The following is an 18325-nucleotide window of genomic DNA, read 5'->3' as shown; positions in this document are numbered from 1 at the left end:
TTTTCATTCTGTTTCTCGTGTTGTTATAGCAACTAAATGGTACGCTGCTTGTTATTCAGAAAGCACTGATCTATAGCAGTATTTGGGTCTTTGTGGATGGCATTAGGCGTTTGATGTATTCGGCAGAATTTTGAAGTCTTGTCTTGCTACAAAAAAAAAATATTCTTCACTCCCTGTAGTTTAGACATGCAGGTATCAGCTCTATGTTTCAACTGTGATTGTAATCAGATAGAAATGAAACATCGGCCCAAACAGTCAGCATAAATGGAATAAAGACAGCCTTTGAAAGGTACATGTGTTATACCCAATATGTCATAGGAGCTGCAGGTTTTTTTTTTTTTTTGGTTACACAAAGCTTCTTCTACATGTAGTAACCTTTTTTTCTAAAGATAATGCTTGCCCTCTTGTCAACCAGTTAAACAGTGATTGTCTCTCTTGTCTGATAAATATATGTGTATTCGTATATATATATATATATACATTCATAACACCTGGTTCTCGAGGAAGAGGAATAATAATGTCCACATGTGTACTTGCTTTGACACACAGCTATATTAAATCTTTAGAGTAATAATCTTTTCAATAAAATTTCCATATTTATTCATGTGAAATTTACACCAGCAAGCTGAAGACCCAGATTTTCTTCACATTTGCATTTGAGTGCAAGCTTTTACTTAACATTCTTAGCAGTTGATAATTTTCCATGGATTGCAGTGATATAGAGCAACCAGAGGACAGCCCATAGTTTAAACAAAAGAAGGATTAATTTGATAGTTTTACCACTCCCATAGTGATTTCTGAAAGGTTTGTCAGCTTTTAGCTAAGCGCATCTATGTTTATATCTATTAAGATACACAGAAATATTATAGCTCTTAGGTCATAAGTCTTTCTTTGAATCCAATGAGGACACAATCTGTGTTTTATAGCTTGTATAAACTTGCTACATTTTTGTGGTGCTGGGTTGCTCCAGTCCATAACTTACAAGAGGGTCAGTGGTTTAACCGGCCACTATTAAATGAAACCTGAATCTAAACTTCTAAATAGAGTAAGTCATTTTTTTGTAGCCCATCATGCTTTTTATATTTTTCATCTTGTTTGGGAGATTTCCCTTTACTTCCTGTATTGGAGATATAACAGGAAGTGAGAGCCAAGCTCTCCTAAGTGATGAGAAATCCACACTTAGACAGTTGTCACCAGAAGAGATATTCTCAAGGTATCCCCTTTATCCATGTTCCAGGTACCACTGTAAAATGTTGGATTACCTATTACTCTTCTCTCGGTGACAATGTTGACCAGGACATATAGAAAGGGTGAAACTCCCCAGCAGGGAGACAAGAATAAAGACTTCACGGACCTTTCTACACATTTGGCTTTAGCTATACATTAAGTAAAAAGCAATCCAAGATGTAAAAAAAAGTATCTTTACTTTGTTGGTATCATTAGTGAAGAAAATAATAGCTACAGGCTACAGACAACTAGAAATCTTGGCATGCTTTGATGTGTAAATTAAAAAAGACTCATAAAGACGATGGAAGGCTTTGAGATTAAACATACGGATATATGATGTATGTGATTTACTGTATATTTCTATGTATATTTTTACATGTGTGGTTGTGCAGTTGATCAAATGATCAGAGCAATTTATAAATAACGGAGAAACGCAGATGATGTAATTGGGTGATAATAAGGTGGGAAAATCTGACATGGATTGCTTTAGAAGTGGCACATGACTGGATCCATTGCCAACAAGAAAAAATCTAGGTGCTAATCACTTGTCAAATGCTATAGGAGTCATTAGACTGTACATATGGAACTCCTATCAAGAAAATGTTTGTGTTTTTCACACATCTTCATATTTATTCTTCTTTATGTGAGTGACGTGGTATCTCTATCTGTACATCAATCAGTTGACTCACGCTCATGTATACATGTTTACGTCCTATTGCTGATATGCTTTTCTCCCTATGCCATTGACAATGTATTCAGTTCACTTACATCTCCATCCTATGGCAACAAAGTTGGAATGTCCTTTAGTGAAAACCATTCTGGAAAAAAATCCATAAACAGCCATTTTGGCATTTAATTAAATTGTACTCCTGTTTTATGGCAGTCACTGTTTTAGAAAAGGCCACAGTTCAGAACTGATGCAAATTCTTACAAATGGCTATTGAAAGGCTAAGCTGCTATTTTTCTTGTGCTGTTCCCTTTTAACGACAGACATGATTGCATTGATTATTGAGGAGATAAGCAACTGTATTAATCAGCAGTCAGCGAGGAAGTGCCTTGCTGCTGGAAAAGAAATTGCATTTTAAATTCTAATTGTTTAGTTCTTAACCAGAGGAACCCATAGCTGATGTTTAACAGACCTCTTTGTGCATTTCTTGGTCACCTATAGCAGCAAGGATGCACTCAGCCCATTTTGAGAAGTTAATTTTAAATACAAATGATATGGCTAGTGTAGTAACTGTAGAATAGTATGTAACATAATATTCAACACACTAACCCCAGGCCAAGTTGCATTGGGAAGAGGAGAGAATAGGGGAGGGGAGAATAGCTAGGCTAAAGTAAATCCAATGCTGATTATTTGATGATTTTAAAAGACAGAAAAAAATATGAAAAGACTTTAGCTATATAAATTAACTTGGGAACATTATATTTTATAAATTTGTTGTAGTGTTATAGTTTTGTGATGCATCCTATAATAGTCTGTTAATAATGTGGATGCAGATTATGCAAATACATTAGGTCAGAAAGGGCCTTCATCCGCTGGTAGACTGATAAACTATCCAGTATTTGCTGGGGATGTGACCTCTTAAGGCCCTAGTAGTGATAACTAAGTAGTATACGGATTAAGAAACAAATGATGTGTTTACAGGCATGAAAGTATATAAAAAAGTCTCAGTACTCAGTGCTCCTAATAATCATTCCTTTCTCCACAAAGAAAAAGGAGCAAATGTCAGAGGTTTTAGGAAATATCTCAAAGCTTTTAGGTACTTGGCTTTTGAAGGTTATTCTTTTTAGTATTTTGCTTTTGTAGAGTAATATTGACCAGTCAATTCCTTAATCTTTCTTTGCAGGTTGTCATTGAGGGGATTGTTGGAAGGGGCCAGTCAGGAGAGATAGCTGTGGATGACATTCGAATAGCTAATGACATCCCCCTGGAAGACTGTATGGGTAAGGCATGATCAGACATTTTTTTGTTGGCTAAGTTTCCTATCAAACAAGTTTGTGCACAATGAAAGATGAAAGCTCAACATTATGCAACTAATGTTATTAGTGGCATAACTAAGGACATTGTAAATTTTAACCCCACTCCTTCCAACACACACAGATACACACACACAAACTAGACTTATAAATGTACTCATTATTATTTGCAAATAAATGCAAATAATAGATTTGGTCACCTTGGGGGCATTGGTATCTTGATGTCCAATCCTGTATAATTACATTGCCAAAAATGTTTTAAAGTGATTGTAAAGTCTTGTGTAAAAAAAACAAAAAAAAAACAAGCATGTTATACTTACCTGCACTGTGCAGTTGGTTTTGCACAGAGTAGCCTGGAGCCTCCTTTTCTCTGGTCCCTCTTCGCTGCTCCTGGCCCCTCCCTCCTGTGGAGTACCCCCACAGCAAGCAGCTTGCTATGGGGGCACCCGAGTCAAGCTGCAACTCCATGTGTCCATTCAGACGTGTAGCTGCCATTCGGCCCCGCCCCCTCTCTCGGACTTTGACATCTGCAGCAGTCAATGGCACCACTGCTGTATCTCAGCCAATCAGGAGGGAGAGTCCCGGATGGCTGAGGGACTCGTAGCCATTGCTGGACAGAGATGGGGCTCAGGTAAGTATTATGGGGTGCTGGGGGGGCTGTTACACACAGAAGGCTTTTTATCTTAATGCATAGAATGCATTAAGATTAAAAAAAACTTCTGCCTTTACACCTCCTTTAAGTAAGCTTATAGCAATTGTAAAGGTTGCATTTTTTTTTAAATAATAAACATGTCATACTTACCTGCTCTGTGCAATGAATTTGCACAGAGCAGCCCTGATCCTTCTCTTCTAGGGCACCCTGCTAGAGCTCCTGGCTCCTACTCTCTGGCAAATACCCCAGTAAGAAACTGCTTCCTATGGGGGCACCTGTCTTTGCTCGATCCCAAGCCAGGCTGTTTGCATCTATTCAGACACACCAATTTACCATTATGCTCCACTTGCATACTAATCCTTGCTTTACTCATTCAGGTTATGTAGCATATTTCAAATCCACTCTTCTCTTACAGAGTTCACCACTCAGTATACTGTAACACTGCACTTATTAGTTAGCACAGAAACCTGTTGCTGACTTCACTTAAAGTCCCTGCGTACATTTTATTCTTTCAGATTTCTGTCTCCATAGTCTGTCTTCAGAACTCCTGGAGATCATAGGGTTGGCCTCTTGACCCTTGTCTCCACTAGTCTTTCCTAAATGTGTTGCCTAGATGTAATAGCAAACTACCACCTACTATTAATGCGTGACCCCCCCTATAGCAAATTACAGTAAAGTGGTATTACCCTGTGGAAACCTAGACCTGAAAACCCATACATATTTTAAATACCAACATGGACATGCAGAGTCTCCTCCAGACTGTAAGGGTCAGCACTGGAATCCTTGGATTCCATATTTAAACTAATTGTGAGTATGGAGGCTAAAACCGATAGGGTGGCAACATTTCCTCACAGCTTTAGTGACCCTGAGCAATCAGCAAATAACATTAACAAAAACTACAAAGAATAATGATTCCTTAGGATTCCAATTGAATTGAGACATTAATCCTGACATTATCATCATCTTTAGGAATGCAGGTAGATTAATATCCCACCAGTAAGTTTTGAGTATCATCAGTTAGAGTTTAGTATCATCAGTTAGCACATTCAGCAATGTGTCCTAGCATGGATGAGCATAATGCATCAATAGCCCATGAACAATGCCAGCATTTATCTTCATTATTTTTCTCAGTATTTTCAACTTATAATGTAATGTAATTCTTGAAATGTCACATTTACCTCAAAAAATATTTAAACTTCTTGACTTTTTGTTGACTTTAAAAAAAATATCTGTGCTTGAGTTCATTTGTCTGTACACACGTTCTGGAGATTATGGGGTGCTCCGACCTGTTGAATTTTTTATTTCTCTTTTATTATGGAAAATGCAACAGAAGGCTTTGGGACATGTAAGAGTGGGTGGGAACACCCAGAACACCCAAGTGGGAAAAAAACAGAGCTGGGAATGATGGCAGAGACATTTCACTGATGGAACACCCATAGCATGTTACTAGCCTCCACTTATAACTAAAATGTCACTTTTGGCTGGACTAATTCTTTAAGTTAGGTGCTGAGTTTTTCTTAGTTGTTTTATTAAGTTATTCAGATAGGATTTAGAATATCTGGACCAGAAATTGAAATTCTTTGTTACAGTGGTGATAATTTATATGTGAGATCTCCACATATTCTATCATTCTGCAAACCAAGAAAACAATGAAGTAATATGTCGCAGAGCCAGGAAAAACATACATATTTTCTACATAGAGATATCCATTGCTCTCGGGAAAGTCAATAAGTGGCTGACTGATCACTTTTTGATATGTAGTTCAGATGCTGATGACAAAATATTCTTGCTTTAATTAATGATAGTCATAGAAGCCATGAGAATATAATTGTTCTATTCCTCTCCAGGATTACATATCAACAGCAGGGATGTTGTTCCTGGTGCTCTGACCGAACACCTAATCAATAAGCAACTCTTGCACTCATGCCCGGCATCGACATTGCATATTAAATCAAATGTAATGAATCCTGTGGGAGATGCGTACTTGTATCTGAAATTAACATAGCAATGTGGTTTACAACATTGCCTGTACCCAATATGAAGAACAAAACATAATTTCAATATTAAACAGTAAATTTGAGGCGTCAGAAATGTGTTTAAACTTTAGAAGGTCTTAAAGGTAAAACCTCTGACCTTGCCCTGCTGGAAGGGGCCATTGTTTGACCCTGACAATATGTGAACAGTAAAGCACTTGATACTAGTACACAACCCCTGCCCCGATACCAGTACACAACCCCTGCCCCGATGCTAGTACACACACTCTACCGTAATACTAGTACACACCCCATGCCCTGATACTAGTACACACCCATGCCTTGATAATGGTAAGCACTCCCTGCCTTAATACTACTTCACACTCTCTATCCCGATAGTAGTACACCCTACCCTGAAACTAATACACAATCTCTACATTGATAGTAGTACATACTCTCTGCCGTGATACTAGTATACACCCCTTGCCCTAATACTAGTACACACCCCTTGCCTAATACTAGTACAGACCCCCAGCCTTGATACTACTATACACCCACTTCCTTAAAGTGATTTAAAGTCTCATTTTTTTCTATAAAAATAATAAACATGGCATATTTACCTGCCTTGTGTAGTGCTTTTGCACAGAGAAACCCTGATCCTTCTCTTCTCAGGTCCCTCTTTGGCTCTCCTGGCCCCTACCTCCTATCAAATGCCCCCACAGCAAGAAGCTTGCTATGGGGGCACCTGACCCGAGCTCCAGCTCCATTTGTCCATTTAGACACAGAGCCCTGATTCAGCCTTGCCCCCTCTCTCTCTCCTGATTGGCTACCTGATTTTGATTGACAGCAGCAGAAGCCAATAGTGCTGCTGCTGTGTCTCAGCCAATCAGGAGGGAGAGTCACGGACAACCGAGGCACTCATGGGCATTGCTAGATAGAGATGGGGCTCAGGTAAGTATTAAGGGGTGCTAGGGTAGGTGCTGCATGCAGATTTTATATCCTAATGCATAGAATGCATTAAGATAAAAAAAATCTGAATTTACAACCCCTTTAATGCTTGTACACAACTCCTGCCTTGTTACTAGTACACACCTCTGCCTTAATACTAGCACATGCCCCCATCCTAAAACTAGTATACACCCTCTGCCTTATTACTAGTCAACACCCCATGTCCTGATACTAGAGCATATTCCCTACCTTGATACTAGTTCACAACCCCTGCCTTAAAACTAGTACACACTAGCTAGCCTGATATTAGTATACACGCCTTCCTTGATACTAGTAAACACCCCCTGCTCTAATACTTTTGCACCACACCCCTTGCCCTGATATTAATATAATACATTGCACTGACACTATCGCCCCCCCCCCCCCAACCCCAGCCTTGACATCAGTGCACACCCTTTGCGGATGGATTATGGTTGCTTCCAGTGGAGGTTACTGGCCTTTACTGAGCCATGCCAATAGAGACATGATAAGTTCCCTTTAAACTGACTCCACCCCCTGAAACTGCTCCTCTCAGCAACATTGTAATTCAGAATGCAGGCTCTGTAAAAGGTGTGCTAGAGCAGTTCCTACTCACAGAGCATAGCGAATACAGGCCACACAATTCAAGGACGTAAATGTGTGTTATTCTTCACAAAATAAGTTTACAAACTTTAAGATCATTCAAATTATTAGGCATAGGCTAGAAATAATTGCAATACAATGAGGAAATGAATATATGAACTTAGATTTTGACCATAGATACAATTTAACATATTATATATTCCTGTTTTCTGTTATAGAACCAATTACTGCTTTTCCCCAACCAACAGTATATCCTGGTAAGTAATATAAAAAGATGTATTACGTTTGGCTTGTTAATTGCACATTTTTTAAATGTAAACATTGTGAAAATATACCTCAGCAGACATGGCCCTATTCATAGTAAGTAAAGACTTGATTAATGTCAGGCGCCCATATGTGAGACTTGTTTGGCTAAGAAATAATGGAATTTCCTACTGTATAAACAACTAAACTGCAAATACCGACCCCCTGCTTAAAGTGCAAGCTACCTGGTCCTTATCCTGACAAACTTTATGTTCATGCTTGTCTTTGGGTCTGTGAGTTACAGTACTGAAGCAAAGGGATCAGCCTAACATGCAGTCAGCTAGCCTTAACAGAAGAAGAGGTCAACAATGAAAGGTTTTCTTTAAAGCTGAGCTCCAAGCAAGTTTTTTTCTGCATAACTACATTGGTCCAGCTTGGACTGATGTAAACATACATATTCCAAACCTGTCCAATCACCGCGGAAGCAAAGAATTACTGTAGTAGTCAGCACTACAGTCATCCTCTCTGTTTTCTGGATCCTATGCCAAGCTACTTCCATGCTGCATTGTAACCACATGAGGTTGCTCACTCAGCATGGGCACCTTTCCGAGAATGCCTTGTATTTTTTCAGTGAATGCAAAGCATTTTCTGATTGGGCAAGTTGTAGATCACCTCACCTCTTCACCTTGTGCAATCAGAGAATGCACTGCATCCATTAAGAAAAATGTGACGTACTTTCTCTGAATGGAGACCATGTCAAGCAAGCAACCTCCTGTGGTTACACTTGCAGCAGGGCAGCTGCTCAGCATCAGACTTGGAAGACAGCGGGGGTCACTGTAGTAGTGGCAGCTAGTACAGTGATTCTCTGATTCCACGGGGACCAGCCAGGTATGGGATATTTATATTTACATTGGTCCAAGGTGGACCAATGGAACTATGCAACAATATAAAAAATAAAAACATACCCGGAGTTTAAGTGTAAATGTATTCATATAAGAATGGTCCAGTGATTTATAATTAAAAAACTACAATTTAAAAGCTGTTTTACTAAAGAATTTAGATAAAAAGAAAGATACGCACAGTGTCCAGAGAAATGTGAAAAAAACTAAAATATGGTTCATGGACCGTTATTCAAAATTAGCAACATGTACATCAAGCCAACACGTTTCGGAGGAATAGACTCCCCTTTCTTCAGGGCTGTTGCGGCGTACCATTTGGTGGGAACGATTCCAATGAGTGGTTATGTTGGATCAAGGTTTCTGAATGGCAGGATGCCAGCTTTAGTTGTATAGGCAGCAAACCTCTACTTTAAAAAATAGTGTGTATATTCAGTTACATTATTCAGTCATGTACAAAAAAAATAAAAAATCCTGTTCCTTTTGAATTTCCTATATAGTGCAAATGCATTTCAAAATATTGGATAATTAGGTGGAATATTCACAATTTTTTTTTAGTATAGAATGCAACTCCTTTAGTAAATAAGACCAAATACGTTTTCTGCTTTAGGTTTAAAGGATAAATTCACGTTTGGGAACAGGTTACATGTTCTAGCCGATTTTAGGGTCATGTAACATGTTCCCAGTGCTGCACCCCGACACCCGCTGCCCCCTACCCTGTGGCAGCAGTATGTGGAGAAGTTCCCGGTACTAGCTGTCACTTTTTAAAAGCACCTCCGCCCGCATGGCCATGTCATTCATTCACACAGAGCTCTGTGTATGAATGAACTACAAGTCCTGACAGCCTACGTGGCTGTCAGCTAGTAGTACTCCATGAACTACAATGGTGCTGTGGAGGGCTGTGGTAGTTCATTGAGTTTTCCTGCGAGGGAGTTTCGGCTTACCCATACGGGATGTACAGGTAAGCAGATACACTGGCAGTGTGCAGGAGACCTGCATGGCAACAGTAGTCTCCTGATCGCTGGTGCAATTCTTTGCAGGCTTGTAATACAAAAAAATAATAAACAGGCAATAATTACCTGTAAAGAGATGTGCATTCATTATTTTTTGTACAAAGGTGAACTTATCCTTTAAGGAGAAAGGTCTACATATATGAAAGAAGCTATTTTATGAATATAAACAACTTAAGTTGACAATACAAGGATCAAAGTTCATCCAGTTCAGCAGGGACCACCAGAATTTTGATCCATGTATGGGCATTGGGGTTGTTCAGAAGTTGATCTACCAATCAACTACTGTACAACTGCCCTATCAGATTTTCCCTGCTCAATCAGCTCTGCAGGCTGTAGCCTGCAATGCTTATCAGTGTATTCCGACAGCAGGGAAGTCTCTCTTTTGTCAGAATACAGTGACGCAGCAGGAAGGATTCCCCCATGAACACACTCAGTGGTTGAACGAAAAAGAACTGGCTCATCTACGGACTCCGTTAGGCTACCAATTTATAATTAGTGCCAAAGTTACAATAACTTACTGGGCAAAAAATTCTTACTCTTATGCCCTCTACACTCTACTGGTTTTCCAGTCAGAATAAACTCTGAAGGTTTCTCTGACGGAATTCCGCTGAAACTGTCTTGTGTACACACGATCACACCAAAGTCTGATCATCAAGAACGAGGTGACGTACAGCACGTACCATGGGACTAGAAAAAGGAAATTCAATAGCCAGTAGCCAATAGCCGTGTATTGGTCCGCTGGAACAGCATTCAGACGATCGGTTTCCCCTATAGAAATTGGTTCAGTCAGAAATATTTAGAACATGTTCTATTTCTAGGTCCATCAGAATTTTCGAAAAAAAAAAAAGTCAGATGAGGCATACACACGATCGAAATATACAGTGGTGTGAAAAAGTGTTTGCCCCCTTCCTCATTTCCTGTTCCTTTGAATGTTTGTCACACTTAAGTGTTTCGGAACATCAAACCAATTTAAACAATAGTCAAGGACAACACAAGTAAACACAAAATGCAATTTGTAAATGAAGGTGTTTATTATTAAAGGTGAAAAAAAATCCAAACCATCATGGCCCTGTGTGAAAAAGTGATTGCCCCCTAAACCTAATAACTAGTTGGGCCACCCTTAGCAGCAACAACTGCAACCAAGCGTTTGCGATAACGTGCAATGAGGCTTTTACAGCGTCCTGGAGGAATTTTGGCCCACTCATCTTTGCAGAATTGTCCTAATTCAGTTACATTAGAGGGTTTTCGAGCATGAACGGCCTTTTTAAGGTCATACCACAACATCTCAATAGGATTCAGGTCAGGACTTTGGCTAGGCCACTCCAAAGTCTTCATTTTGTTTTTCTTCAGCCATTCGGTGGTGGACTTGCTGGTGTGTTTAGGATCATTGTCCTGCTGCAGAACCCAAGTTCGTTTCAGCTTGAGTACACGAACAGATGGTCGGACATTCTCCTTCAGGATCTCTTGGTAGACAGCAGAATTCATAGTTCCTTTTATCACGGAAAGTCTTCCAGGTCCTGAAGCAGCAAAACAGCCCCAGACCATCACACTACCACCACCATATTTTACTGTTGGTATAATGTTCTTTTTATGAAATGCAGTATTCCTTCTACGCCAGATATACTTGGACACACACCTTCCAAAGAGTTCCACTTTTGTCTCATCGGTCCACAGAATGTTGTCCCAAAAGTCTTGGGGATCATCAAGATGTGTTGTGGAGAAATTGAGGCGAGCTTTGATGTTCTTTTTGCTCAGCAGTGGTTTTCTCCTTGGAACTCTGCCATGCAGGCCATTTTTGCCCAGTCTTTTCCTGATGGTGGAGGCATGAACGCTGACCTTAACTGAGGCAAGTGAGGCCTGCAGTTCCTTGGACGTTGTTGTGGGGTCTTTTGTGACCTCTTGGATGAGTCGTCGCTGCGCTCTTGAGGTAATTTTGGGCGGCCGGCCACTCCTGGGAAGGTTCACCACTGTTCCATGTCTTCGCCATTTGTGGATAATGGCTCTCACTGTGGTTCGCTGGATTCCCAAAGCTTTGGAAATGGCTTTATAACCCTTTCCAGACTGATAGATCTCAATTACTTTCTTTCTCAATTGTTCCTGAATTTCTTTGGGTCTCGGCATGATGTGTAGCTTTTAAGGATCTTCTGGTGGACCTTACTGTGTCAAGCAGCTCCTATTTAAGTGATGCCTTGATTGTGAACAGGTGTGGCAATAATCAGGCCTGGGTGTGGCTAGAGAAATTGAACTCAGGTGTGGACAACCACAGTTATAGTATGTTTTAACAAGGGGGGCAATCACTTTTTCACACAGGGCCATGATGGTTTGGATTTTTTTTCACCTTTAATAATAAACACCTTCATTTACAAATTGCATTTTGTGTTTACTTGTGTTGTCCTTGACTATTGTTTAAATTGGTTTGATGTTCCGAAACACTTAAGTGTGACAAACATGCAAAGGAACAGGAAATGAGGAAGGGGGCAAACACTTTTTCACACCACTGTACGATGAAAAGCTTCCGTCTGACTTTTTCTGTCAGACATTCCGCTCGTGTAATAAGTGATGTAATGGAGCAAATTGCTTACGATTACCTATTTTAATACATATTAACATATGGTTTTTAATTATTATAGGCTGCCCAGTTATGTATTTCCCATCTTTTTTTTTTTTATAAATCTGTAAATACGTTTCTGGATTGAGCTAAGGACACTCAGAAATTATACAACCTATTAGCAGTACTGTAGACAAAGAATTATCATATTTGCCCATGTAGCCCTCATTATCTTCCCTTTGTCATTTGCATTGGAGAACACGAGCATAAATATTGTCTACTGGAGACACAAGGGATTTGTGACCGCAGCTGACCCAAGATCTGTATGTTAGTAAAAGCTAAATTATCAATACAGTCTAATGTAGCTGGTTTTTATCATCCAGTTGATTTTTGGTTGCATCCTTATCTCAGCAGTAATAACAATACAATAGATGACCTAACTGTTGTAAATCTTCCATTAAAGGCAGAGATGAAAACAGAGATTTTAAATTGTTATTGTCATCCACAATATTAGAGTGTGCCATGCTTCAGAGCAATAGATTTTATGGAGCCCGTGTCTGTGAAATTGGATCCATGTTTTAGGGGATAGTGTGTGGATAACTTCATGTTGTGTTGTCGAATATAGCTTTGTGTCTTTTAGTCTAATAACATTCTCCTTGTTATTAACTTTGGGAAACACAATCCTAATGTGTCTCCCATTATGGCAGTACTTGCTGTGCATTCAACATTAAATCTAGAGGAAAAAAGAGAAATGTGGCTGACATTTGCCTTTGTAATACAATAGCCAGGTGCACAAAGACTCCTGAGCAGACCTGAATCAGATATAATACATAATCCTATAATGATAATAATCTGCACCTAATTAAAAAAGTGCCTATTTACATAGCATATTTTGTTATGGGACATGCAATAAAACAGTGTTTTTATGTGGTGAGCTTGAATCAGAAACAGATTTTTTTTTATTAGTAATCCTTAAACCCCTGTATCCTGACAGCAGGCTTCATATTCGGTAAATTATTAACATACCAGCTGATAAAGTTTAACTAATAAATCCATATTTTCTATAGCAGTGTTTCTTGATCTTTTTTTAAATGTGACCTGTCTACTAAGCTCTTTTGCTGCATATTCATTTTTATTCTAACTCACCTCTGCATTAAAGAGGAAGTAAACCCTGATGAGTTTACTTCCTCTTTCATTCCCTGCAAAGGTAAAGCATAACCGTATAGGTTTAGGAGATATTTCTTGGACCTACAGGTAAGCCTTAATCTAGGCTTACCTGTAGGTCAAAATGGTTTGTAAGGGTTTACAACCACTTTAAAGCTGAACAGCTAAATATGCAGCTGAAATACATATATATGAGGGCTGTTTACATGCCAAAGGATTTGTATTTCTGTCCACCCAGTCAAGATTTACACAGCTCAGCCATACAGCCCAACCATGTGTGGAAGGTGAGAGGACCTAATTTTTCTCTGCTGTTGATTTTTCAATACTTTGACTGGACAGTGAAAGGAGAAGCAGAAGACTGATGAGCTCATTTCTCTGTGACTTTCATTTCTCTGTGATTCTGCTCTCTCCTCATATCAGCATGCTCCTTGCATTGCAGCACACCTTACTGCATCCTTGTGCCTATTCCCTCCCCTTCACTGAGCTCTTTTGTACAGACTGTACAGTAGACTGCAACTTTTGTATTCAGTAATAACTGCCAGCGTTTCTGTTGAATCCTGACCCCCATAAATAATTAACCAAAGTTTTATAACAAGTTGTTAATGAATTCTATAAATTGTACTTGTTTTTAACTCATTAACCACTTGCCTACCAGGCACTTTTACCCCCTTCCTGCCCAGACCAATTTTCATCTTTCAGCATTGTCACGCTTTGAATGACAATTGCACGGTCCTGCAACACTGTACCCATATGATATTTTTATCATTTTTTTTTTCACACAAATAGAGCTTTCTTTTGGTGGTATTTAATCACCACTGGGTTTTTTTTATTTTTTGCTAAACAAATTTAAAAAACTGAGAATTAAAAATAATTTTTTTTCATACTTTGCTATAAAATGTTGCAAACGGGTAATTTTTCTCCTTTACTAATGTGCCCTGATGAGGCTGAACTGATGGGCACTGATAGGATGTAACGATGAGACGACACTGATAGGTGGCACTGATGAGGAGGCACTGATGAGGCTGCACTGATAGGCGGCATTGATAGACACTGATCGGAGGCACTTATGGGTACTGATAGGCGGAACTGATGGTAACCGATATGTGGCATTCATGGGCACTAATTGGCAGCACTGATGGGCACTGATTGGCAGAGACTGGTGGGCACTCTTGGGACTGCACTTATAATCAGTGAGCTAATTATCAGTGCTGATATCCCTTTAACACAAGCCTGTTATCAGCTCTCTTTTTCTCATTTCTTTTTCTCATTCTTCAGATTCAGAGGTCACAGAGTGTGCAACCGACACGCAACGGGGGGGCATGGGCAGCGCAAGCACGAGAGGACGTCCATGTACGCCCTCCTGGCAAATTAAGCCCGCACTGTAGCTGTTCTTTGACTATAGCGTGGAGGGGAAGGGGTTAAACCTAAACAATGACCCCTACAAACTTTTTAAAGTATGTCTAAGTATGTCTAGAGTAGTCCAGTGCTTTTCGGAAAATCATTTTAATGCTAAGTTAAATTTGGCATACCTATCCTTTGAAAATAATATTGCTGCCGAATAGACAGCTCCCTGAGCAATCTTAAAACACTTGATACAAATCAGGGAAACTTATGTTTCTCCTGAAAGCTTTGAAATCCTTCACCTCTACGTTGCCAGTCACACCATCAGTTCTTGGGATTGACCACATGGTCTTTACAAAAGGGGCTTGGTAGACAAAGCCAAATAATCAGTGGAGGCCATGTGTCCAGTGCCTTTGGCATGGTAAAGCATTGCAATCCAGAAGAAAGATACATGCCCTTTATGTTTTTCAACATTAGCCAAAGAGATGTTGCTTCAAAATGTTGTTATAGAGAGTGTAGGTTTGTTTTAGGTGCCAGAGTTCTATAACATTTCGGACAGCTTGTTTCTTGTATCTAATGAACACTTGCAATTTTGTGCAACCGTTGGAAATGTGTAAACCTAAAAATATGCCGGACAAGCTCTGAGCACCCGAGCCTCCCCTCCCTTTTTCTCTGGCATTTTGTTTTTGTTCCTCAATTGCTTCTAAAACCAAACAAGAAAAATGCGAGGCTGTGCCAAGACCGTTACTGAATATTTTGCTTGTGCTTCTCGGTCAGAATGATCATGACTTGTGCAACAACAATCTCGCACTCTTTGTTTTTAGCTGTCCCGTCTCTCCGCTGGTCATTGTGTTTATCAGCAATATTTGATTTGTCTCCACGGCTGCTAAGTGTGCTGTTGTATAAAAGCTCCATTATGCAGAAATCCTGCTTGTGAGCTGCTTTTCGCCTTGGCACCTTATTTGGCTATTTTATGTCTGCCTATTCCACAGCATTTTCCCTTTCTATCCGTCTGAGATATTTGTTTTGTTTTCTGTAATTGTTGGCTATAAAACTGAATTCAAACCTAGAGCCAGTAAAAACATAGCAACAGTTTGGCCTGGTGTAAGAGCGTGGTTAGTTCTCCAATAGTCATTCTGTCTAATCGCATTATTCACTGAGAATACTGCATAATTCAGACTGACCAATAACATTCTGTCACAAACCTGAGATAAACCATACCAATGTTAATTTTTTTTGTGTGTGTGTGTGTGTTTTTTTATTTATTTAGGGTATAGAGTAGACTTTATTTCTGGGGAAAGGTCCTTGCCCCTCCCCGTGCTGAAATTAGTGCATCAAGGATACTATATTTTAGTCTTATATAAAAACTGTTTCAAGTTAGGAAATGCTTATTTTTGTAAATACTTATTTATTTGCTTAATGTTGACCATACACTAGTGGATTTTCGAAAGAATGTTTTCGAAGAAAATTCACAGTACATTTAATGGCTTGACGAATGTATTTTAAAAGTGCTTCAAAACTTTATTTGCTTTTAACATTGGATTTTGCAAGGAATGGACTTTCACAAACAAAAAAAAAAAAAACACATTCACTGTTAAAAATTTGTTTACTGAAGAAAAATTTTCCATCTTGCTCCTTTTCTTCTCACTGCAGTCAAAAACAAACATCGATTTGACCCCACTGTTAATTAGAAAATCAAACAAACGTTCTTGAAATAAAAATAAACAAAGAATGAGATTTACTAAAAGTGCAGAGTGCAAAATCTAGTGTAGCTCTGCATAGAAACCAATTCGCTTCCAAGTTTTACTTGCCAAAATTCTGAGTGCTTCAGTTTTAGTAAATATCCCCCAAAGAGCCTTCCTGTTTGACCTGAGGGGCTACAACACTAGATTGAACAGCAGGAGATGAACTGTGGAACTGTGACTTGTGAAGACTATACCATATACAGACATACCCCACTTTTAAGTACACAATGGGGTTTATTTACTAAAGCTGGAAAGTGCAAAATCAGGCTCACTTCTGCATAGAAACCAATGTGCTTCCAGGTTTTATTACCAAAGTTTAATTGAATAAGCTGGGGTTAGACGCTCATTGGTTTCTATGCAGAAATGAGCCTGATTTTACACTTTCTAGCTTTAGTAAATAAACCTCCTTGTGTGCTTAAAAGTGGGGTATGCCCATATATATATATATATATATATATATATATAGATCCATATATAGATATATATAGATCCATATATAGATATATATAGATATATATATATATATATATTTAAATGCTTATGGACCCCTTACCCACATGAGCTTTTTTGGACATTCCCTACCAAAACCATGCCCATGACTATGGGGTTGCCCCAGCCCTCTCCCCTACCACAGCAACCTTCATGTCTGTAAAAGCCTCTACTCTTCTGTTAAGGCTTTGCACAAGATTTTGTATTCTGTCAGTGTGACTTTTGCCCATTTAGCCAAAAGAGCATTTGTGAGATCAGGGATTCAGACTTGTATTTCATACCAAAGATGGCTTAATTGGGTTGAGATCAGGGCTTTTCTGCAGACCACTCACACCATACTCACCAAACCGTGGTATAATAGATCTGGCTTTGTGCACAAGTACACAGTCATGCTCAGTCAGAAAATGGTCTTCCCCAAACTGTTGCCACAAGTTTTCTAAAGCATGTTTGTATGCTGTAGCATTAACAATATTCTTCACTGAAAACATCTGAATTCAGCCATTTGGAAGGATTTCCATATAGCTGACGTGATGCTCTGGTATCCATACATTTTTGGCCATATAATGTAGTAACTCAAAAAGTAAAGTGTACATTGCAGCAACTGGCAGCAACTAGTATATCAGATTCTATTCAACCGGAACCTGATTGGTAGCTATAGATTACTTCAAATTGCACTTTGCTTGTTTTATTGTCATGTTGAACAAGCCCACTGTTATTTTAAAACAGAACTGTATCAGGCTACGGAGGAACTGAATCACCTTTATTCTTTACATTTTGTCTTTTTTTAGGCTGAATTGCTGTAATATTAGTTTGCACATAGATGCTTAGTGGTTTATTTAATAAAGGCAAATAGTTGCTCCAGAGCTTAGTAAATGAGCAGAAGCTCTTGTGACTTCCATTATCCAATCCTCTGCAAGCAAAAATGCAGTTTTTTTTTAAACTGTCCTTGCACGTGATTGGGTACTCTTTGCAAAGTGAAGCTTTACCTCATTTCCTAAGCTCTGAAGAAGCAGCACTTGCAAAGTGCACTGTCTATCTGCCTTTAGTAAATCAATCCCTATGAGTCTCATATCCTCCATATTGTCCCTGTCTTTGCCTGCAATGTCTTTGTGATTGAAAAGTTGGTGACAAATGGTTGGTCTCTGTGATTACATGTGATATGAATTCCTTTATTGTAAAAATCAATCAAGTGATATGGCTCACTTCGGCTGTTTCAAATGACTTGCCTTTATATTCCACCAGTAACAATTTTTTTGTAAAGGTTTTCTTTTTTCTTTTAAAGTGATAAACCAGCACACTATAATTCGTTTTTTAGATTCCCAAAAATGGTTACTCTTCTACCACTACCACCTATTACATTTGAGATCACTTTATATAACAAGGATAATCATAAAACAGTAATATGAAAGCAGCATTTCTCATTAGCTTGTAGGCAGCCATGTTTAGCTATATTATCCTCTTTTGTGTACCGTACTTAAATACGTT

The 18325-nt window shown here is 39.0% G+C and overlaps 1 protein-coding gene across 3 annotated transcripts in view; it reads left to right on the top strand.

Moving 5' to 3' along the window:
* The window catches only part of NRP2 (neuropilin 2), a 183919-nt gene that overhangs the window by 142518 nt on the left and 23076 nt on the right, over window positions 1–18325 (top strand). For all 3 annotated transcript variants that reach the window (XM_077448523.1, XM_077448522.1, XM_077448524.1), the window contains exons 14-15: window positions 3078–3174; window positions 7620–7658. In XM_077448523.1, the coding sequence (XP_077304649.1) occupies window positions 3078–3174; window positions 7620–7658 (136 nt within the window). The remainder of the gene's footprint in view (window positions 1–3077; window positions 3175–7619; window positions 7659–18325) is intronic.

This window comes from Lithobates pipiens, unplaced genomic scaffold, assembly GCF_037356315.1.
Source record: "Lithobates pipiens isolate NorthernLeopardFrog02 unplaced genomic scaffold, aLitPip1_a1.2 Scaffold_22, whole genome shotgun sequence".
NCBI classification, from domain to species: Eukaryota; Metazoa; Chordata; class Amphibia; order Anura; family Ranidae; genus Lithobates; species Lithobates pipiens.
The sequence above is the reverse complement of the archived record's forward strand: the minus strand, read 5'-3'. Positions and strand labels throughout refer to the sequence as shown.